The sequence below is a fragment of the Pipistrellus kuhlii genome, unplaced genomic scaffold, assembly GCF_014108245.1.
Source record: "Pipistrellus kuhlii isolate mPipKuh1 unplaced genomic scaffold, mPipKuh1.p scaffold_m20_p_22, whole genome shotgun sequence".
Lineage (NCBI taxonomy): Eukaryota > Metazoa > Chordata > Mammalia > Chiroptera > Vespertilionidae > Pipistrellus > Pipistrellus kuhlii.
This window is the reverse complement of record NW_023425521.1, coordinates 4895227-4920077: the sequence shown is the minus strand read 5'-3', so window position 1 is coordinate 4920077 and position 24851 is coordinate 4895227. Positions and strand designations below refer to the sequence as shown.

At 39.4% G+C, this 24851-nt stretch overlaps 1 protein-coding gene across 2 annotated transcripts in view; it reads right to left on the bottom strand.

Moving 5' to 3' along the window:
- Window positions 1-24851, bottom strand: part of BRCA1 (BRCA1 DNA repair associated) — a 51360-nt gene that overhangs the window by 5607 nt on the left and 20902 nt on the right. For both annotated transcript variants that reach the window (XM_045586213.1, XM_036451197.1), the window contains exons 11-19: window positions 24678-24766; window positions 20939-21110; window positions 15919-16045; window positions 13573-13757; window positions 11295-11599; window positions 7687-7774; window positions 4515-4592; window positions 3663-3703; window positions 1671-1754 (exon numbers count right to left, since the gene is read on the bottom strand). In XM_045586213.1, the coding sequence (XP_045442169.1) occupies window positions 1671-1754; window positions 3663-3703; window positions 4515-4592; window positions 7687-7774; window positions 11295-11599; window positions 13573-13757; window positions 15919-16045; window positions 20939-21110; window positions 24678-24766 (1169 nt within the window). The remainder of the gene's footprint in view (window positions 1-1670; window positions 1755-3662; window positions 3704-4514; window positions 4593-7686; window positions 7775-11294; window positions 11600-13572; window positions 13758-15918; window positions 16046-20938; window positions 21111-24677; window positions 24767-24851) is intronic.

Here is a 24851-nt window from a genome sequence, read left to right as displayed (position 1 = left end):
TGATCAGGTACTTCCCATCACTGCCACCCCACATTCAGGAAAAAACCCCAAACACTGAAATTTCCTTTGAAGGAGGGAAAAATCTGGTGCAAGTTCTGCCTTGCATACAGCGGAATAAAAACAAACGGATGGGGCCTGTTCCCTCTACTTCTCTTCTCCCCTCCCCGCTCCACCAGGCCGGTTCCTTTGCCTCTCTCTCTCCTGAGCTCCAAGCCCCTCCCCCCTTTTTGCTTCTGTAACTTGTTTCCTGAGCCTCTGCAGCCCAGCTGGCTCACTTCTACCACCTCTCTAACTTTCCAAAGAAACTTTCTTACTTTTAATTTGAAGAAGAAAAAAACTTTGGCTCACAGAGCTCCCCGGGGTGAAGGCAGAAACAGACCTAGGGCCAGCAGCTTTTCCTGGCAGCTGGGAAGTTACTTGGTTGGTTAAGCAGGTGAGGGTGGGCTGACCCCATGGGTTCAGAGCTCCAGGGACTGATAATTTGTGCTCATCTCCCAGAGCAGTTTTCCTTGGAAAATCACCTCTATTGGTTCGCCCTCCAGTTCTGTGAAAGGACACAAGGTGCTCCTTGTGGGGATGTTACAAAATGCCTGGCGGTGAGCACTCGGACTGGGGACATAAGCACGCAGTCAGGGGCCTAAGAAAGCTGCTGGCTCAGGCCTGGCAGGCAGGTGTGAAATCTTGCCTGGACTTCTCCCTGAGAGAAGGACACTGTTTTTGGCCACATCACTTGCTACAGGATGATCTGGGAACATTACTGGTGTTTCTCAGTGTTCTAGTCCTTCCTTTTTAAAGATGTTAGAATCAGCTATTTTTCTCCTTGGTGAAACCTATAATTTTCCAAGAAACACAATATTGTCATTAAGAGCTCAGACTCCAGGGTCTGGGCAGGTAGCTCAGTTGGTTAGAGTGTGGTCCCAGTACGCCAAGATTGCGGGTTCAATCTCTGGTCAGGGCATATATAAGAATCAACAAATGAATGCATAAATGAGTCAAACAACAAATCAATGTTCTCTCTCTCTCTAAAATCAATCAATAAATTTAAAAAAGAGCTCATATTCTGGAGCTACACTGCCTGTGTTCAACTTCTACTTATGCATTCACCACTAGCTGTGTGAGCTTGAGCAACTTACTCCACCTCTCTGAGCCTCAATTTTCTCATCTATAAAATAGGCATAATTACTGTACATATCTAATAGGGTTACTATAAAATTGTTAATCAGTTAAAACACGTTGAGTATTTAGATCTGGCATATAGTGAACATTATATAAATATTAGCTATTGATTATCAGTCATTTTCTCTTCTATGCATCCACAGACAGCACTGCGGACATCCCCTTTACAGCACTTACCACACTACTTTAGAGAAAGACACTATGGTAAAGTGGAAAGAGCAAAGGCTTAGATTCATATCTGTTTCGAATCCCAGCTCTGCCATTTATCTGCTAAGATTTGAACCCCAGATTGGACCAAATTACTTCTCTAAGCCTCTAAGCCGCCTCATTCATTAAATGGATCTAATACTTACTTACCTTGTTGGGCTAGAACTGGAAAAAGAACCTAGATGGAAGCACTGAGCCGTGTGTAACACCCCCTCAAAGATGAACCAGGGGGGCTGGAAGGCAGAGGGGAGGTGGGACTTCTGCCAACAGGGGGAAGGAGGTTTTACCTTTCTCTCCTGGGATTCTCTTGCTCGCTTTGGGCCTTGGTGGTTCCTCCCATTGATAACATCTCCTCTCACTTCAAAATCATGCTAAACGAGACCAAATGCAAACCAGGGATCAGAGAAAGAGAAGCCGCCCTCAATGGAAGCGGAGTGGATGTGCCATATTTAAGGAAGTGAGTATTGCTCGGCAATCTTTTGACCACTCCCCTCAAATCATTCTTTTTGGTAGACTGGATGAACCGACCAGCCTCTTAGCTGCTGAAATCAATTCCCCGAAGCAAAGCTTTGTGGGCAGAAATTAACAACTGGCTTTTCACCTCACTGGGACTTAATGTATTTTAATTTTCAACATCTATCTCCTCTCAAAACATTCACTTAGCATTTAGATTAAACTGCTAATTCTGTGCGGTTATAAAGGTAACGGGAGAATTCCTGATCTCTTAAATCAATTGTGTATTACCAGCTAAGGGCTTTTCAGATTTCCATTGAGAGATTTAGTTAATGAAACCAAAATGATAAAAAATACATTTAATATACTGAAGAAAAAGGTTTTACTTATCACTATTTTGATTGGTCAAGGATGAGAGTAATAGGATTAGGGAGGTTAGAGCTTTGGGGATAAATTAGGAGAATACTTAAGAAACAATTCTGACTGAAACTCAGGTTGTAGAAGAAGATCATATCCACTGCCAAGGTTATTACAAAGTAAAATAAAGTCATGGTAGTATAACCACAGGCTAATATTAGGGGAAAGACCACTTCATACTTCCTAGTCGCTTGAGTGAGAAAAGTCTAATGACAAATGTCATCTGTTTGGAGATGGCCTTCAATTTTATAAGCTTGATTGTACCCCTGTTCCTTCTTAACCTCTCTTCCTGGATGCCTAGGATATACCCCTCATTTTGTTTTTTATTGTTGAGAGATTACAAATGTCTCATTTTCTCCCCTTTGCTCCTCTCCATCTTTTACACACACACACACCCCCCCCAAGGCCTTCTAAATCCCCAAATTTATACCTCTTGCCCCTTGCCTGATCTATGCTCCCTACATATTATTCACCAATTGCTATCCTCCAGCTACACTAGTCTATTTTTCTTTAACAAACAAGCACATTCCTACCTCATTGGCTTTTATGCTTCCTGTTCCTCCGCCTTCATGTTACCTACATTTTCTAAGGCCAATTCTTCCTTGTGTTTTAGGTTTTAGCTCAAGCATTTCAGAAGCCATCCCTGGCCTCCTAAAGTAGTCAATCTCTGTCCCTGGTCAACTATTAATCTGCTGTTCATGGTATTTATTGCTATCTTAAATGATCCTTATCATCATGTATTTTCCTTCAACAAAACAAGAATCTGGCCAGAGAATGGACCTGTCAGTCTTATTTACTGCTGTATTCCTGGTGCCCGGCACAGAGTAGGCTCCCAATAATATATGCCCCGAATGATAGTTAAAACCAACAAAAATATTACTTGATTATGAATATACTGAATGGTATATAATATCTCAAAACTATTTTTGTTAGTTTTATTTTCCCTGATCTGTTGTCACCAGCAGGTCTTAGATTGTTCTCTTCTAAAATATTTCTCCTCCTACACTCTTCTTATTTACCTAACTATTCTCAGTGTCATAAAGAGTAACATCTCTCTGAAGGATTCTGATTTCTAAGCAAACACATTTGCATATGAATATGAAGGATTTTTCTTTAATTCAACAGTGAACAACCAGTTCTCTATCAAGGTCTATGCATATAGATTTAGGTGGGCCTATTTCTTTTGCTTATGAATCTTTTTTCTGCTCTATGAGTTCCTTTTCCTTCCTCAAAGGAAAGGATTGTTTCTACTGAAATTTAGAACAAGCAAATGAGGCACAGAATTTCTGGGTTTGCTCTGCATGATTCTTGATAATCCCCATTATCAAAGTGGTACAAGGAAGGAAGCAGCTACATTTTTGGTGATTATGTGACTCAATGGCATCAAGTCTTTCTGATCAAGTACCTACCTCATTTAGAATCTTGCTTTCTTTAATAGACTGGGTCACCCCTAAAGAGATGACAGAAAAGACAGGTCACAATTCAGAAGAACATGGACTTAAAAAAAACCATATATATATATATATATATATATATATAAATAAATATATATATATATATATATATATATATGCACACACATATATATATTATTGATCATTTACAGAGAGGAAGAGAGAGGGATAGTTAGAAACAGGAGAGGAAGGAAGAGGAATAAATAGTTAGAAACATCGATCAGCTGCCTCCTGCACACCCCCTACTGGGGATGTGTCTGCAACCAAAGTACATGCCCTTGACTGGAATCGAACCTGGGACCCCTGAGTCCGCAGGCCAACGCTCTATCCACTGAGCCAAACCAGTCAGGGCAGAACATGGGCTTTTTGTGGAAGTGGATGGTGAAGCAATTCACATCAGAGCTTGGGAGGAATGACATTGAGCAGAAGTCCCATCTCAATGAAGCCACAGCTCCTTGTAGCAGAGATTTCTTTTTGGAGATATGGTTGATGCTTAACCCAAACATTATAATAGCGCCTGCTGCACATGAATTTCTGCCTACTATTAGATAAATCCCTAATTCGTATACTAACATTCCAGTTGCAGATTAGGTCCTATTAGTTATAAAAAGAAATCCATTTTCCCAACATCCCCAGCTTATTGGAACAAAGATAAAGATAAAGATAAAACTAGCTTAGTGTTATCATTAAAGACCTTTTGGTAATTCAGATACAACATCAGCAAAATCCTTAGGTGATAAGATGTTTGATATACAAATGCAATTCTGAAGGGTAAAAGGGAGGAGGGGAGAAATGCACTATACTTACAGAAATAGCTAACTACCCATTTTCCTCCTGCAATTCCCAGAAAGTATTTCAGGGTCCGTTCACATACAAATTCAGCATCTGCAGAATGAAAAATATCCAAAGGATCAGTAGAAGTTGAAAACAAAGTCAGGAAGTGCCGCCCTAACAAGCTAATGAGCTCCAGTTCTATATGCTACTTGCAATCAATATGGATTGATGATTTCAATACCCCAGCGATAGAATCAGAGGCTGGAAGCACCCCTAAATATAACCAGCATGTGTGGATCTTTGGAAGTTAGAAAAGGCTGACACGAAGTTAAAACCAAAGGAGATGCCTGACCTAGCTTCTAAATGACAGGACTAGCTGCAGACATCCATCACTGTGCTCAGGGAATTATCTATTATACATCAGTAGTATTGATACATGTGGGTGCGGAAGACCTATTTTACTGGATGGCAATATGTGGAAGGAGAAGAAAACAGTAGTGTTGAAATCCTCTATCTGATGTGTCAATGTAAGTGACAAAATTTTCACCCCCTGGGGAATCCTAACCTAATTTCCCTGAGGACAGAAAAATAGAGTATTTTCATAGCATTTTTCCTCTATTCATAAGTATTTCAGAAAGAAGTACCTAAAGAATCACTTCTGTTTATTTACTAGTGTTTCAAAAAACCCTCTGTGCCCTAGCCGGTTTGGCTCAGTGGATAGAGCGTCAGCCTGCGGACTGAAGGGTCCTGGGTTTGATTCCAGTCAGGGGCACATGCCAGGGTTGCTGGCTCGATCCCGTGAGAGGCATGCAGGAGGCAGCCAATCAATGATTCTCATCACTGATGTTTCTATCTTTCCCTCTCCTTCTCCCTTCCTCTCTGAAATCAATACAAATAAAATAACAATAAAAAAATACAATCCTCTGAAGAACTAAGCAAACTGGGAAATAAATGTATTTAACTAAATCTTAAACATAGCATTCTATCTGCTAGTAGTAGCAACAGCCATTCTCCCTCACAGAATTCTTCACAAATAACTAAAATCTGCCGAGATCGGTTTGGCTCAATGGAAAGAGCGTCGGCTTGGGGACTGAAAGATCCTGGGTTCGATTCCGGTCAGGGGCATGTACCTTGGTTGTGGGCATATCCCCAGTAGGGGGTGTGCAAGAGGCAGCTGATCGATGACTCTCTCTCATCGATGTTTCTAACTCTCTATCTCTCTCCCTTCCTCTCTGTACAAAATCAATAAAATAAATAAAAATAAAAATTTCATACAATAAAAAAATATAAAAACAAAACAAAACAAATAACTAAAATCTTTTTTCTTTCATTACAGTTTAATAGCTTTTTGTTTAACTGCTGTGAAAGTTGACTTAATAATATGGTTTAAACACAGAAATTTTAGCTTATTTTTAGTTCAAAAGTTGTATTGCCACCTGGACAGTGTGGCTCAGTGGTTGAGCATTGACCAGGAGGTCACAGTTTATTTATTTATTTATTTATTTATTTATTTATTTATTTATTTATTTATATTGATCAGCTGCCTCTTGCACACCCCCTACTGGGGATGTGCCCACAACCAAGGTACATGCCCTTGACCGGAATCGAACCCGGGACCTTTCAGTCCACTGAGCCAAACCGGTTTCGGCAGGAGGTCCCAGTTTAATTCCTGGTCTGGGCACATTCCTGGGTTGTGGCTTTGATCCCCAGCAGGAAGAAGCCGATCAGTGATTCTCTCTCCTCAATGACTTTCACCCGTGCTATGCTAAGACTTTCTCCCTTCCTCTCTCTGAAATAAATAAAAACATATTTTTAAAAAAGTTACATTGCCTTTGAGTTTAGAATCTAATTACTTTAGATTTAGTTTACATTTTAAAGTTTTCTTTTCACCTTCCAGCAGCCTTGATCCAAACCTATAGCTTAAGATTTATTAAACTTGAATGGCATTCAACTCTAAGACAGAACTTGGTTCGAGGTACCTTGTTTTGGCACCTGGTTCCTGTAAGTACTATCCTCTGACCCTGTGGTACGATCTGTGTAGAGGGCAAAGCTGACATTTTAGAGGTTCTAAGGCGATGAGCCCCTGCCAAGGACTCTGGACCCTCTACTCAAGGGCCTGCAGCAATGTGAACAGAGTGGACCATTTTATTCCCTAAGTCAGTTTTGAGGAAGGTTTAGGAGCTGCACCTCCTGTTTGCTGCATGCACTGGCCTCTGCTTCCCAGAGCCAAGAGCATGTCTAACTCCTCTTCCAGACAACAACACTTCAAATATTTGAACACAGTGGTCTTGTTTCCTTAAGTCTTCTCATTCATCTGTTCTTCACATGACATTGTTCTCAATTCCTTTTCTCCATCCTCATCATCTACTTCTGGATAAACACTCTCTAACATGTCAGTGACCAGCTTAAAAAGTCGTAGTGTTCAAAACAGAGCACGTGTTTTCCAGGAAGTCACTCCAGCAGAGAATACAGTGGGGGTGGAATCGGGATTTTTACTTTACTTGTTTCAGACATTAGGTTTGTATTAATGAGGTCAAATTTTAAATGAGCTTTTTAGCAGCCCTGAAATATTTATTCAGATTTAGCTTATAGTCAACTAAAAGACTCGAAGGTCTACATTATCACGGGAGTCAGAATTAAGATTTAAAAAGGTGGCCGAAACCGGTTTGGCTCAGCAGTAGAGCGTCGGTCTGCGGACTGAAAGGTCCCAGGTTTGATTCCGGTCAAGGGCATGTACATTGGTTGCGGACACATCCCCGAGGGGGGGTGTGTGTGCAAGAGGCAGCTGGTCGGTGATTCTCTCTCATCGACATTTCTAGCTCTTTCTCTCTCCCTTCCTCTCTGCAAAAAATCAATAAAATAATAAGTACAACCAATGGACACAAAACTCTGGGGAGGGAGGGTATATATGGGGGGCGGGGCATTGGTAGATGTACAAAAATAATAATTTAATAAAAAAATATATTTTAAAAAAATTAATAAAATATATATTAAAAAAAAGTGGTTCATTGTCCTGGGTCACCACTCTCCAAATCTTAAACCCAAAACAAAAGGGCTCAGAAGGTAGAAAAACTATTATTTTTCTTTCGTAAAACATAATTGATCAACTACTGGAAGACTTTCACCCGTGCCATGCGAATACTCCCATTTCTTCATGTAGTTCCATGTAACAGCTGCAATGCGTTCCATAAAGGTTCTGGTATACCTGTTTTCATAATGACATGAGTAGTCTCTTCAGTAATTACATCAGTTACAGTGATGTGGTGTTTTCTGGCAAACTTGTGCACACGCATCTGAAATCAAATAAAATATTGTTATAAATGACCTCTAGTGCACAGCTTAGAGCATTAGTTATCCTAGCTTTGAATCTCCATTTTTTTCCTCACAGAAAAGGTACATTCTTTTATTCTAACATGTCTGAAGTCTCAAAATAAATAGCAATTTAATACAAGTTATGTACAAACCAGAGGAAGAAATTCTAAAGTACAATAATTCATGCTAGGAGACATGAACTATAACCAAGGACTCAAAATAATATTAATTTCCCCTTTAATAGCAGATATCATTGAATTCCCTAAGACATCTAGTTTCTTTTCAGAGTGCTGCTCTACTATAATACAGATTTATCAGCCTACACTACACATAGGCTGAGAGGTAGTTAGCCTACACAGAAAGTTATGTTACAGATATGTGGCTTAAAAACAAGATGTGCCTGGCTGAGTGGCTTAGTTAGCTGAGCATCATCCTGTATACTGGAAAGTTGCTGATGCGATTCCCAGTCAGGGCACAGACCCGGGCTGTGGGTTTGATTTCCGGCTGGGGCACACACACGAGGCAACCAATCAATGTTTTTCTCTCCCTTCTTCTCTCTTTAAGTATGTCCTCAGGTGAGGATTAAAACAAGATGCAAACCTCTGATAGCTCAAAAACATTCAAGTCAAGAGTACAAAAACTATCAATTCCTCTTCTGGGAAAAGACTGAAGAGACTCATATTATTCCCAAAAGAAATCTAGAGCCTTCTAGCTATTATCTATCAACCAAATAAAAATCAATAGGTAGTAAAAGAAATTAACCAGATCCATTATGGACACAACTGACATAATTAGTAGCAACCATTTGGTAAATAACTCAGTTTACCAAAGGCCATCGTTTATTAGCCATCACCACCCATGCCAATGTTTACATGCTGCACAATATTGCAATGGAGATCAGGCCATCCTTCTTTCATGCTGCTCATTCCACACTGCCACAGGGCACTAAAAAGGCAGACTAGAGAAGCTAATGACATCCTCCCCGCTTTTGTCACTGCCCTCTGCCAGGATCATTAGTAATTCTGAACTGATTAAATGCTGAAATCACGGCCTTGAACAGTGTTCAGTCAGAAGAGCAACCGCTGAAAAGATCATTTTAATATGGGTTTCAGAATTAATCATGTGTAACACAGTCAGCAGCTTTCATAATAAATTTACCACAATTCAAGTCTGAATAGAGCTGAAAAGTTTTCCTCTTTGCTTGTTTAAAGACAATATGTACCGAAGCCACTTACAGTCTAATGTGCAGCTCAGAATTGCCCATGGCAAGAAGGATTACATTATTTTAGCCTTCTCTGAAAAGCCGAATTTCAAAATAAGAAATGCTAATTTTCAATGAATAAACGGAAATTCTAGGTATGTAGGCAAACGATCAAGAGCAACATAAACCGAACACAGGTATGAATTTTCAGAGCATATAGCAGGTCTGGGCACCTGATTGTGAAATTAGAATTCCAGCATTATTGATGAGAATGTATTCATTGTATCTTCTAGGGCAGACATAGCTTACTTTGCCCTTTTAGTAGTAGGCTACCAAGAATGTTATGCTCAGCTGCTACGCATAGAGAACTTAGAATGAGAAATGGTTCTTATCCTAGGAAGGATATATTAAGATACTTAAGAATGACTGAGTCATCTCTGTGTATAATAAATTATACCCCCATTGAGTCCATTTAATACTCTGGTGTGCTATCTTATCATAGTTCTTTAAGATGTATCCACTCAATTATTTTATTATGAAGTGATACCAATGGTGATTACTTTACTATGATGTCTGAAAGCTACACTCGGAAACGATGTTTCAGTGATCTTAGCATTTTAATGGGTATTGTCCTTAGTGAGAAACAATTCCTATTTCCAGCATTAGGGACCCAAGGAGATGTCAAAATCCTAATAGGGAAGAGAGGCTCTTGCAGAGCAGAAATGATAGGACAGGCTACTGAAGAACTGTATTACCAACCAGGATAAAGACAAATAAACACTGGAGAAACGCCGTTATCTGGCAGTGAGCTTGGAACCAGTTTGAATTTAGCTAATCATGCTAGTGCGTCTCTCATATGTGAACAAAAGTGGAAAAAAGATGCCTTCTGGGGAGTAAAGCTACTCTTTTTATAATAGAGCTACTTGATTTTTATAATAAAAACTAGAGGCCCGGTGCATGAATTTGTGCATGAGTGGGATCCCTTGGTGTGGCATGATAGAATTGGGCTGAAACCTGCAGTCCAAGGCCATGTGCTGCTCCCGCTCATCCCGGCCCTGCTGCACCTGTTGTGGGCTCACGCCAGTCCTGATCAGGAGAGGCAAGCTGTGAGCCCTGTGCCTGGCACAGTCCCTGGGGGTGGGAGGCACCAGGAACAGGACTGGCCCTCAGGGCAGGTGGTGGGACGCCCTTGTTGGCCTGGGATCCGGATCCATACCACTGACGTTTGTTTTCGACTCATTGTCAGGAGCCACCTGGTGCCCGCTTTTATATTGTTTCTTCCTTGCCAAGTGTCTAGGGAGGGGAGGCGGCTATGGTGCCTGACGCTGACGTCTGGGAGGCCAGCAGTGCTGTTGGCATCATGCTGACAGCGTCCATCAGTCGGTGCCTGGCCCTTTCCCAGGAGGTTGGACCCGCAGGGCTACTGAGGGAGGGAGTGGCTGCCACTGGGATGGGTCAGCAGCACTCCGGCTGTGGAAGTGCACTGACCACCAGGAGGAAGCTCCTGCATTGAGCATCTGCCTCCTGGTGATCAGTGCGCATCATAGCGACCAGTTGTTCGGTTGCTTAGGAATACACACACACACACACACACACACACTAGAGGCCCGATGCATGAAATTCGTGCAAGAGTAGGCCTTCCTTCCTCTGGCTGCCAGCACCAGCTTCCCTCTAGCACCCGGGACCCGGACTTCCCTCCAGCCGCCAGCAGGCACCCAACACCTGGCTTCCCTTGCATTCCTGGCTTCATCCGGAAGGTCATCCGGAAGGATGTCAGGTCAAGTTAGCATATTATGCTTTTATTATACACACACATACACACACACACACACACACACATACACGAAATTTAAAAAGCTCTATGTCATACCCAAAAATATAATCTCTCTGCTAATATTTAATAATTACTTTCTTTAAAAAAAATGATTTGAGAGACAGACACAGAGAGAAATATCAATTTGTTCCACTTATTTATGCATTCATTGGTTGCTTCTTGTATGTGCCCTGACAAGGGATTGAACGTGCAACCTTGGTGCATCAGGAGGATGCTCTAACCAACTGAGCTACCCATTCAGGGCTAATAAGTATTTTCTTAAGTAAATTTATACAAAATAATTAATGCTATAGTGTTATCTAGGTCCAAAATTTCAGAAATTAGTAATAAAAATTAAATTTCATTAGAATTATGCCTATTTCTTAGATTTCTTCCTATAAGTTATTTATTACTACTACTAGTTAAAACTATTATGGTATATAAATGAAGGCTCAGTCTTTAGGGAGATACATATGGATACACTTACAAGTTCTTTTGGGGTCAAGCCTGATGCCACCACAGATATTCCTTTGCCTGTTTTTGCTGAAGGTGTCACCTCTGGCTTCTCCCTGCTGGCACTTTCTTCCTTCACATCATACCCAGCAGCATTAGTAGTATGAGTAGCAGCTGGACTCTCAGCAGATTCAACTTGAAATTGGGGTAATTTCAAGGCAGAGGTTGAAGTTGGCATGCTGCAAACATGAGCTGACTCTGGGGCTCTGTCTTCAGGGGGATCAGACTCTGGGTCATCGGAGAAGAGGCTGATTCCAGACTGTACGTAAGGACTTTCCTCTAAAAGGAATAAGGATGAAATTTAATCTACATGAAAATGAACCTTGAATTACAACATCTAATCTCTGCTAAGAATTGAAAAGATGGACCAAGTCAAGAGAAAAATGAGTGTGCTAATATATTATAGGTGGAGGTGCAAGGTGTCTTAACTTTTCTAAAGGACAATTTGGCATTATATTCCAAAAGTCACGTGCGTTTACACTTTCAGTCAGTAATTCAAGTTTTAGAAATGTATCCTAAGAAAGTAAAAGATGCATGCACAAGTTTAGCCATAGGAATGTTCACTGCAATATTGTTTATAACAGTAAAGTTCTAGAAATAACCTAAATGTCCAATAATAGATTGGCACATCTATTTCAATGGCATACTCTTCACCCATTACATTCAGTTACTATGAAATAGAGAAATGCACACACCTATGTTCATTGCAGAATTATTTACAATAGCCAAGAGTGGAAGCAATCCAAGTGTCTATCAATGGATGAATGGATAAAGCAAATGTGTTATCTACATACAATGGTTTAAGTCAATCACAAAAAGACAAATGCTATACTATTCCACTCATATGAGATATTCAACTTGCCAAACTTTTAGACACAAAGTGGAATGGTAGTTGCCAGGGGATGAGGTATGGGGAAAGTGGAAAGTTGCTGTTTAGCGGGTACAGCTTCAGTTTTGCAAGATGAACAAGTTCTAGAGAATAACTGCACAACAATAAGAATATACTTAATGCCGGGACCGGTTTGGCTCAATGGATAGAGCGTAGGCTTGTGGACTGAAGGGTCCCGGGTTCGATTCCAGTCAAGGGCATGTACCTTGGTTGCGGGCATATCCCCAGTAGGGGGTGTGCAAGAGGCAGCTGATCGATGACTCTCTTTCATCGATGTTTCTAACTCTCTATCTCTCTCCCTTCCTCTCTATACAAAATCAATAAAATATATTAAAAAAAAGAAAAGAATATACTTAACACTAGTATACACTTAAAATAGTTAAGATTGTAAACTTTTGTTATTTATTTTTACTGCAATTAAAAACAAAACATATGCCATTGAACTTAAGATGCTATCCTATTTCAGAGTCCAAACATGAAAAAAAATTGCACCTTAGAATCCATGAAATGCAATATAATTTTGGTCGTTTCTATAATTTTGGTCGTTTATTTTATATAATTTAAATAACTTTTATTACCCATATTCTCCAACTGCTTGGCAATTCTCCAACTTTAGTAAGGAAGGAAATATATTGAAATATGAGAAATATTCAATTTTTGTTTCATCATCTACGATGATATAATTACCTTTTTAACATAATAGGTCATCAGATATCCTCACCAAATTAAAAAAGGAGATCATCCCTGAAACATTTCAGAAAATGCCACTCAATCAGAAGTAAGCATAACTAAGTAAAATGTATGAGATTCCCAAAATGACCCTAATTAAAATGGTCAAATAACACATTCAAAAGCCAAAAGGCATCTTTTATGATAATGTGTTTTAGAGGATTAATTTAAAATTTTCTCTACTAATTCAAACTTTAATTCACAAGCCGTAACATACACACCGTTCATTTAAAGTGATTTATAAGGCATAAAAAATATAGTCATTTATATTCATTAATTCATAACTTAAGAGCTTACTTTGGAGACTTGACTCATTTTTCAATCAAGGTCAGGCCTAAAACTTTGTTCTAGGGCTCTAGAACTCTTATCTAACAGTTGAAATAAAATATTTAGAGCACACCAAGACTCTCTCATCTTCAAAAAGAATGAAACCCATATAGACAGATGAACAACTGCAGTAATTTTCAAGTAAACAGGGATAAACATTCAAGCTATTTTTTAAAAATGGGTTTAAGTATGACAGATGCCTTCATGATATACTAGTACATAGGAAAGATGATGAACCAGAATACCCTCAGGTAAGATTCAGAGCAAAATAAAAGTCTTGTCCAACAGAGAAGATGAAATATATTACCTCGATCTTGTCTTGGCAAATGAGACGGCTCCAGTAAATCCTGGGTCTCAGACTTGGCCAGTTGTTGCTCCTCTGCATCTGCCCTCTCAATGAGCTCCTTTTGAGACGGGCGGTTTCCATTCTGAAGACTCTGTGAGTAGCAGTGCACATACCACCTGTCATCTAACAGCTGGGATGTAGAAGAGCTAGCAAGGATGCAAGGAGATTTTGTTATCACCACAGTTCACGAAAGGACTTATCTCACGTCCTGGGCAGCCAAAGCATAAGTAAAGCAGCTCGTTGTTGGAGAGACACTCAAGTGATGGCCTAGAAGTCTGGATTCATGATGTCTGCCAACATGTCAGGGCTGACACAGAACATTTCCCCTAGGGTCTATTCTGAGGCAGTAGGTATATATCTCCTAAGCTGTTGAAAAGCATGTCAGCAAATTTCAGCAAATGATCTACCACCACTTACTCAAATTCTATAAAATAGAAAGTATTATTCCACTTGAGTCCCCATGGATGTGTTAATTACATCTCTCATAAAAGTAGAGAAAAGAGAAAGCTAATGATTAATTTTGACATCGCTACACTCATTCTTTCTATAACCAATTTCAGCAAATTTCATAGAATCATCCTTATCTCCTGCCTTTTCAGTATCGAGTCATTCTATATCCACACAATAAATAATTCCTTTACTCTTCCAGGTTTTAGGACTTTGCTGATTAAGATACTTAAGAGATTTAAAAGACCTCAGAGATTAGCTAATTAATTCAAATGATTATTAGTTGTTTACTATGAGTCAAACATCAAAACTAGGCTCTGTGGATTAAAGATGAGCAAGATCTGCCGAAACTGGTTTGGCTCAGTGGTAGAGCGTCGGTCTGCGGACTGAAAGGTCCGGGGTTCGATTCCGGTCAAGGGCATGTACCTTGGTTGCGGGCACATCCCTGGTAGGGGGTGTGCAAGAGGCAGCTGGTCGATGTTTCTCTCTCATCGACGTTTCTATCTCTCTATCTCTCTCCCTTCCTCTCTGTAAAATATCAATAAAATATATTTTAAAAATAAATAAATAAAATAAAGATGAGCAAGATCTAAACTGCTGCTCTCAAGTAATCTAGCAGAAGGAGTAAGTTCAATGAAATGTTTAAGTCTCTTGTGGGAGGGGGAGGAAGAGCACAAATATTTGGTCTGAATATTAAATGGATGCTTCAACTAGTTAAAGCTTGGCAATGAAGGCATTACCTTTAAACATAGGTTTAGTGCCTATGGAGGCCAGATCTTTTATTTTTGTAAGAGAACATTTATTGGGGAAATTACGGAAGTAAAAAAAGTAATTACTAGAAAAAAATGGGCTTAGGAAAAAGGTTATAGAGGTAAAGGAGGAGCCCTTGCATGGCTCAGTGGCTGAGCATCAACCTTTGAAGATGGTGGTTTGATTCGGGTCAGGGCACATGCCCGCGTTGCAGACTGGATTCCCAGTGTGGGGCATGCAGGAGGCAGCAGGTCAATGATTCTCTCTCATCACTGATGTTTATATCTCTCTTCCTCTTTCCCTTCCTCTCTGTGTGGAAAGGAGCTTGGAGTGAGGAAGCTAATAATAATGTGCCTGGCCAGGGAGGGAAGGGCATAGGGGTAGTCCCTGGAGGAAGAGCACTGAAGACCAGATCTTTTTTAAAAAATATATATATTTTATTGATTTTTTTACAGAGAGGAAGAGAGAGGGATAGAGAGTTAGAAACATCGATGAGCGAGAATCATCAATCAGTTGCCTCCTGCACACCCACTAATGGGGATGTGCCCGTAACCAAGGTACATGCCCTTGACCGGAATCGAACCCGGGACCCTTCAGTCCGCAGGCCGACACTCTATCCATTGAACCAAACCGGTTTTGGCTGGAGGCCAGATCTTTTAATTCTGTAGGCCACAGTGCCAGTACCCCAGCCTCAACAATATATCCTCAGTCTAGTTTAAGAGTTTTGGAAAAGATAGTGTCATTAGATTTTTGACAACTTGTCACTATTCCCAAAAAGGCAAGTAAAAATGTACATATACTCAGTAGAAACTCCATAAATATGAATTCCTTTTCCTTCCTGGAGTGGTGAGATATGTGACTCTAATGGCTCTGAGACTCTTTCTTGAACTATCAAATAGGAGTAATAGTCCAGAACTTGTCCCTTTACCATCACAGTGTTGTTGTAAAGGTCAAATGAGAAAGTAGGTACAGTATTTTTGAAAATATAAAGTAATATACAATCTAATCTCAATAGTAATTTGAATACTATGAAAAATATTTAACAGTAAGAGTTCAATTTAAGTAAAGGTGTTACTTAGATACCACAATTTGACATTTATTACTTCTTACCTTTCCATTCCCGGTTCTTTATTTTTATATCTGGTGGAACTATCCAGAGACTCTTGAAATTTGTCTGCAGAAAGGCTTTCTGAATTATGGCTTACAGGATATTCATCACTTTTCTCTGAAGTTAATACTATTTTAAATGAAATAGGAAAACAAAGAAATTTACTGCTTTGTCCTGATGGTGAAAATTCAGGTGAGTATATAGATTTCTTATTTATTTTTATTTATTGATTTTAGAGAGAGGAAGGGAAAGAGAGAAAAACATTGATTTGTCATTCCACTTATTATATTTATGCATTCATTGGTTGATTCTTATATGTGCCTTGAATGGGAATCAAACCTTGGTTCGCTAGGACAATGCTCTAACCAATTGGGCTATCCGGCCAGTGTGAGTATATTGATTTTCAAAAGGCAGCCATCTGTGCCAATCAAACCGGTTTTTAAGCAAGTATATCAGACATAATCTTTTTTATTTTATTTTATATTTTTATTGATTTTGTACAGAGAGGAAGGAAGAGAGATAGAGAGTTAGAAACATTGTTGAGAGAGAGTCATCGATCAGCTGCCTCTTGCACACCCCCTACTGGGGATGTGCCCACAACCAAGGTACATGCCCTTGACCGGAATCGAACCCGGGACCCTTCAGTCCCCAAGCCGACGCTCTATCCATTGAGCCAAACCGGTCTCGGAGTATATCAGACATAATCTTATAAACACAAGTGATCCAGCATCAAGTGGAAGGAAAATAAGTAAGTAAATAAATAAATAAATGCCACACTTTAAGACTGGGTAAATAAAGACACTCCACTGAGACAAGGCTGAAAAAAATCATATATTTATATATTCTTGGCCCTAAATTAGGGGTGTCGAACTCAATCAGAGAAGGGGCCAAAATCTAAAATCCAGCCTAAATCTCGGGTTGAATGGTTTACTGAACAGTCATAAACTGTCATTGTGATGGAAACGCAGCGGAGTGCAGTGATGACAACGCGGTGCGGGTCACATTGCAAGGCCTGGCAGGACGGATTTGGCCGGTGGGCCTTGTGTTTGACACATGTGCCCTAAATGATAAGGAAACGAGAATAGGAAATAATTTTTATCTATACAGTAAACTAAATTTTACTCAAATCCCCTTAGATAATAGGGAACAGAAAGTACTAGAAAGAAAAGAACATTCCCTTTTCTACACCTACTGCCTCCACATCAAAGACTGTATAAAATGGGGTGTGAACTTTTACATGTGTGAAAAAACAAGAGTGGATGGGTCACATAGAAAGAAAAAACAAGTGACAGTCTGCTTCAGATTTTCAATTAGTAAGAAAGAAAAACCTCCAATACATATAAAAAAAAACCAAGGTACTGACTGATTAGGAACCCTGAAGTAATCCATGGACTAATGATGGAATGGCACAAGAAAAGGAAAAAACACAAAATAGACCCAAGGCAAAATTTTGACACGTTAGTACATCCTTTTTATTTATTAATTCCTCCAAATGTATTACTGTGCTACAGCTTTCTAGGAAATAGCTTAAAGGCAAAAATATTTAAAAAGTAAAAACAAATACTTAGAAATTACAAATGTGTTTTATCCATTAAAAAGTCACTGATGACTATAATTTACTTTGAGCTTTTATCAGAAAAGCTAACCATTGAGGCAAAAAAAATATAAACAAAGGGCTGTATTAATTAAACTGTTTTTAAGACATTGGGTGACCTAGGGGAAAATAATTATTGATTTCCTGAGTTAATCCTCAAATGCATTATTTATAGTTTTCTCTGTGTTTATCTTTTCTGAGTTCCCAGGATACAAGAACTCTGCCTGAAGCTACCAGTTGCTGAAAGTAAGCGGAATCTAACTATGCAGATTTTTCTTTTAATTAATTCTGTAAAGCTTTTTAATAAGGGTATCATTTCCCCCCAAATATAGGGTGATCATTGGTAAAAGGAACCACAGAATTAATCACTGAAAAGAGTTATAAAAAAAAAAAAGTTAAAGGACAGGGAGGAAGACTCAGACATACAGATATTAAAAAGTCATTTCATCACATCTGAACATTCAGCACATGAGTTCCTCTTTTTACTATAATGGGGCCAAGCTATGAAGAAAATAAGTTAACCTGAGTTAGAATTCAATTACTCAATGGTACCTAAAAAGATAGGGCAAAATTTTTCCATTCTTCTTTTCCCTTAATCTTATTTCATAAATGCAGAAATCCAGAGCCCAAGTACTGGGAGAGTACCATAGTTCCTCTTAAATAATTTTCTCATCTGGGGATTTTAACATGTTACATATTTTGTTTTTCATGGGTACGAAATAGGGGCCAGACCTAACGTTTAATAAATTTACTGACCACCCATTATGTGCTACTAGTAAGTACTGTGCAAAGTATTAGGATCAAAGGAAAAGACATTGGGGAAGAAAGGAAGAGATATTAATAAATGATAAGCTATAAAATAAAAACCCATAAGGAAATCCAGCTTTAAAAAGCACAAAACCCATTCACACAGTTAATTCAATATTTCCAGAGGAGGAGCATAGGAATTTTTAACAAGTGCTTCCAGGAATAAATATACAAGACAAAAAAAGCCCTGATGTATCTAAAAATCACTTCCACTGTAACAGATTATGATCTTATAAACACTAATGTTTACTTTATGAATGGTTGGTAATCCACAAGAAAAAAAAAAAAAAAGACTATGACTTAAGTGCCTGATATGAAATAACTACCTACAGAGGAGGTACACATAATTTATAGTGAGTATACAGATTTGCACAAAAAATATTATGCAGGCTTGGGAATGACCTTTAGATACAATAGGACAGAACTATGCTGAGGGCAGGACATTTGATGCAAAGACCCTAGATTATGAATACCTTTACTACAAAGGATAAAGTAAAACAAAATATTTTATATAGAGATTCATAATAAATTTTTAAGCCCTGACTGGTTTGGCTCAGTGGATAGAGCGTTGGCCTGTGGACTGAAGGGTCCCAGGTTCGACTCCAGTCTAGCCATGTACTTTGGTTGCAGGCACATCCCCAGTGGGGATTATGCAGGAGGCAGCTGGTTCATGTTTCTCTCTTGTCGATGCTTCTAACTCTCTATCCCTCTCACTTCCTCTCTGTAAAAAATCAATAAAATATATATTTTTTTAAAAGAAATTTTCAAAAGTTTTCAAATCCATAAAACATGTATATAAATATAACATTTATAAGATTAAAAAAATCCACAACAAAACATTTCAATTGCAGATCTTCAGAAAAAAATAACCCCCCCCCAAAGATGAGATAGATTTACACATATGATCAAAGCCATACAATAACATTTTATAAGCTGTGCATAAAAATGAAAAGTCTAGCCTGTTTTTAGACTGAAGAGGGTGAAAGCATCTCAAAGAAGAGAATTATGCTGGGGTCTAGACTTTAGGCTTCATTATCTGGGAGATGAACTAAATGAAGATACAGTTATAACAAAAGGATTGAAAGAAATACAGTTGAACCACTGCCATAGCAACAGAATTCCTAACTTCTCATGCATAAGCTACTGTTTCTCCCTGAACATAAAAATATTGCAAGGCACACTGCCTGACCAAAACCACGATTCTGAATAATAAAGACTTGAGTTCCTAGAAGGACTGAGAGGAAGGCCCTATTGCCCTGAGCAGGACGCAAAGAAGAAGGAACTTGAACACCAAGTAGGCTGGGTAAGTATCACCGAGATAAAATGAACATTTTGGGAGGACTTACCATACCTGTCTATTCAAAGCACCAACTCCCTTCTGGAACCCATGCCTGTGCCTAACCTCTCACCTACTTGACTACACATTTGCCCTATTTAAAATCCTGCTCCATGTGCCGTCTTTCATAATGCTCTTTTCTTTTTTTAATATATTTTATTGATTTTTAACAGAGAGAAAGGGAGAGATAGAGAGCTAGAAACGACGATGAGAGAGAAACATTGATCAGCTGCCTCTTGCACACCCCCTACCGAGGATGTGCCCGCAACCAAGGTACATGCCCTTGACCGGAATCGAACCTGGGACCTTTTAGTCCGCAGACCGATGCTCTACCACTGAGCCAAACCGGCTTCGGCTCATAATGCTCTTTTCAACTAAATATTCAAAATTTCATCTTACTGTCCTTCATTTATGCCACATTCACTTCTATTTTTTTAAAAATAATGTATTTTTATTGATTTCAGAGAGGAAGGAAGAGGGAGAGACAGAAACATCAGTGATGAGAGAGAATCATCAATTGGCTGCCTCCTGTATGCCCCACACTGGGGATCAAGCCCACAACGGGGGTATGGGCCCTGACCGGGAATCAAATCATGACCTTCTGGTTTGTAGGATGATGCTAAACCACCAGGCCACGCAGGCCAGCCTCAACGCTCACTTCTTACAGGAAGTCAGCTCTGATCAGCTCCATCCGTCTGGGTTATTCTAATCACTCCTCAGAGATCAATCTCGTCTTGTTGATAACTGTAATGTTGGAATAAAGCACCTGACTCTGCCACATAATTGGGTTTTCTGGGGACCAAGATGAGTTCCTCAAGTAAAGGGCATCTCTTCCTTATAAACCAGCACATGGAAGAGGGCTTTATGATTTCACACCTGTGGTATCAGGAATATGAGTGTGTTTTTTATAAGCTTTCTAAAATGAGGGGGTTACTTATTTCTAATCTCTCCCATTGCACTCAGCTTCCTATGGGCTCCCCATAATATCTCCTCATTTTGGGTACTCAGTCAGAAAATTACACTTAATGACTGCCTTGATCTCTCTGAATGCTAAATTAGTTGGAAGCAGGGACAAGAACCGAGGCTCTAAAATTACCCACGGAGTGACTCAGCAAATATATGCCGAGCAAAGATCATAAAATGTTCAAGCTAGGTCCACATTTTCCTGGAGATAAAGGCTTAGGGAGAGGAAGAATTTTGCTCAAGAGGAATTTGGCCAATATTACACACCTTTTTCTTTTTTCTTTTTCTTTACTTTTTTTTTTTTTTTTTTTTTTTTACAAACCTTTTTCTGATGCGTTTTGTCCTGGATTTAGCAGGTCCTCAGAAGCACAAGAATAAAATGTGAGGGAAGGGGATTTGTCAGGAGGCTGGCTCCCCTGCTGCCCTAACACAGCTTTCAGCTGGTCCATTTCCTGCTTGATCTTGATCAGGTTGTCTTGCATGGTATCCCTCTGCTGCAGATACAAAAAAATGACATAAAGTTACATTCTTTTAGAAATTTGCCAGAACACAAGAGTATGTCATACCAATTAATTTTAGCATGGGAATTAAAATCACCTACTATGGAATTATAAATTCTGGCTGAATGCCTTTTAATCCAACCATATTCATGCAGTGAATGCCTATGAAATGATTTCAGAATGATGTTCAAGGGGGGAGGGGAAAATTCCTACATTCTCCCAAATAGACTTGCTTTATTTTGTTGTGATGTCCTTCTGAAGTTGATTTCTTTTTTTTTTAAAGCTCAGGAGCGGGGGGGGGGGGGGGGAATAATTAAGATGCTTATAATACTTTTGATATTTAAAATTAGCATAACTACGTTAACATTTTACATAGACTGTGTTTCAAAGACTTAGTATTGTGGGACTCATAAGAGATATGGATTAGTTCATATGAAAATGTCTGATTTCTGGTGTGTGAGGACACTTCTTTTTTCTGAGATTCTTTGAACATTTAATTTCTAACAGAAAGTACAAAGAGCTAATTCATTAACTTATCTATTTGCTCACTCAACAACTATTTGTTGACCATCTATTATATGTCAAACACTGTCCTAGTGCTGGGAATATAGTCCGCATGGTCCTGCCATTCTAGATGGGACAGGGTACCTAGAGAACTTCACAGAGGAGGACCTGTTAGAGGGAAGGACCCCACAGAAACAGCCCTAGTAAAGCCTGTAAAGACAGTTATTGTTTTCAACTCAAGATAAGGGTCTTCTCTGCTTATGGGGCTCATGATGTTTATTTCTCCACTTCAAAAAGAAATCTGGCCAAAACCGTTTTTGTTCAATGGATAGAGCATTGGCCTGCGGACTGAAAGGTCCCGGGTTCGACTGCAGTCAAGGGCACATACCTTGGCAGCTGATCGATGTTTCTAACTATCTCTCTCCCTTCCTCTCTGTAAAAAATCAATAAAATTTATTTTTTTTTTAAAGAGAAAGAAAGAAAGAAAGAAAGAAAGAAAGAAAGAAAGAAAGAAAGAAAGAAAGAAAGAAAGAAAGAAAGAAATCTGTGTCCTGGCTAGTGTTCTCAGGTTAGAGCATCACCATGCACCGATGGGTCACAGACCTGATACCGAGTCAAGGGCATGTACCTGCATTACAGGTTCCATCCCTGGCCAGGTTCAGGCTCTTGTGGGAGGTAACCAATTGATGTGTCTCTCACATTGATGTTTCTCCCTCTCCCTTCTATGCTCTCTAAAAAGCAATGGAAAAAAGTATCCTCGGATGAGGATTAAAAAAAAAAGAAGAAAGAAAGAAAAGGGTAGCTGGTAGTGCAATTGGTTAGTGCCTTATCCAGATACACCAAGGTTGTGGGTTCAATCCCTGGTCAGGGCACATACAAGAATCAACCAATGGATGCATAGAATAAGTGGAGTAACAAATGGATGTTTCTCTTTCTCTAAAATCAATGACTTAGCCAAAACCTGTTTGGCTCAATGGACAGAGCGTCGGCTTGGGGACTAAAGGGTCCCGGGTTCGATTCTGGTCAAGGGCATGTACCTTGGTTGCGGGCATATCCCCAGTAGGGGGTGTGCAAGAGGCAGCTGATCGATGACTTTCTCTCATCGATGTTTCTAGCTCTCTATCTCTCTCCCTTCCTCTCTGTACAAAATCAATAAAATAAATAAATAAAATCAATGACTTAAAAACAACACCCTCGAAGGCTAAAATAAAAGCATTGATTAATTAAAAAAAAAATTCCTAAGTCTAAGTGTTTTCTTTCTTTTTTTTCTTTCTGTTTTCTTCTTTCTTGAGTCTAAGGTTTCTGATAAGCAAGTTATTTCATAATTAAGGAGATTTACAAAATATACCTTCTTCATTACTTTTAAAATGAACAATGGTTGCCAGCAAACCCTGGGGAAATAGATTGTTTCATCCTCCATTTCTTCTCATCCTTAAAAATGACTGTCCACCACTGAAAACTAGCCAGCTACTTTCTCCTGCTACACCGAGTAATTTTCAGGTTTTTACGGCCAGAAAATGTATTCCCAGCTTCACAAAGGCTCCCAGTGCTACCCTGATACTTTTTTGCTGCCACTGTCCGCAGTAGCGCCACTGCCACCACGTGGTGCTTGTGAGTAGTTCCGTTACTGATCAAGAAGGGCTTGCCTAAGGAAATTTGGAATGGAATCAGATATCCGTAAGCTTCGGAAGCTGTACTAGTTGTTACTATCATGACCATCACATCTAACCTCTATGTGGCCTTTAAACAGGTTAGGAAACCAGAAAAAAATAGCAATGGGAGAATTAGTTAACTTTCCTTTAGGTTTTCCCAAACGAATTACTTTATAACTTGGACAATTCCCATAGAGGCAATTGGCCAGATACATTTGGGAGACCAAAACCAAATTGGTTACTAAGTTTTCTTGATTCTAATTCTTGAGTGTTTCTTAAATTAGCCCTAATCTTCTATTTCCTGCTATGCTACTCTGATCTTTTACATTTTACTTTTTTGAGTATTCCTAAGATTTTATTTGAGCCAAACTGACAACAGTTGCTGGGAAGCAAGATCTCAAATGCTTCCTGATCTCTACTTTTAAAAAATATATATATTTTATTGATTTTTTTTTTTACAGAGAGGAAGGAGAGAGAGACAGAGAGTTAGAAACAACAATGTGAGAGGAGCATCAATCAGCTGCTTCCTGCACACCTCCTACTGGGGATGTGCCCACAACCAAGATACATGCCCTTGACCTTTCAGTCCGCATGCGGATGCTCCATCTACTGAGTCAAACTGGTCTCGGCTAGGGCAGCTTTCAATACACAGTTACATTACTGTGGAAGTTCCTTAAATGCATGTTTATCTTGCCTCTTTCTTCCATAATGGCTATGGTGGTGGTATACCACTGCTCAGATAAGGTAACGCTTTCTGAAAGCTAAATAATTATTACATTATAGCCCTCAGAATAAAGCCCAAATTCCTAAGCAGAGATATTCAGAAGGCCTTTTATACCCTCTTATCTCTTAATTCTCCCCAAACCACCCATAAGCCCTGTTTTCTAGTTGCACAGGACAGATTTGTGCTTCCTGGGCATTTTATGTCGTTGTGCATCTGCCTGGGTTGCTGCCTCTCTTCTTTTTCCACCTGGAAAAATTCTTCTCATCTTTCAAGGCCCAGTTTAAATGTCTCCTTTGAAAGTCCCCACCAACAGGTGATCCCTCACTACTTCATTTATACTAATGCATTAGCAGACCAAAGTGGAATACGTAACCCTCCTTTGATACAGTACTGCTTTCATATTTTTGCTATAGGAAACATGAGTTTTGATCGTTTGGCTTATTCATTAAATTCAGTATGTAGTATTTTGCAGTGAGCTCAGTGGTATGTACGTGAGTATGTATGAAATAAAAGGTAGCATGAGTTCCTGGCAGGTGATTATAATCTAATTGAGGAGGCACGGTACCACATACAACTGTTATGCCACTGATTCTAAGGGATGATAAAAGCCAATGCAAGAATGCAGGATTCATACTACTGAATGCACAAGACACCACACATACATCCACACATGCTTTTTACCTGAGTTGTTAAAATTTCGCTCTGGGAGGAGAGCCCTGAACAGTCTTCAGAGAGGTTTGTTTCACTCTCGTATTCAAATGCTGCTTCATCTAAACGATAATAAAAAGAGGGATTCAGATGTAAGGACAGACAGCAAATACTGCAATCTGCTGTATGTTTCTTCCCATTGGCAGG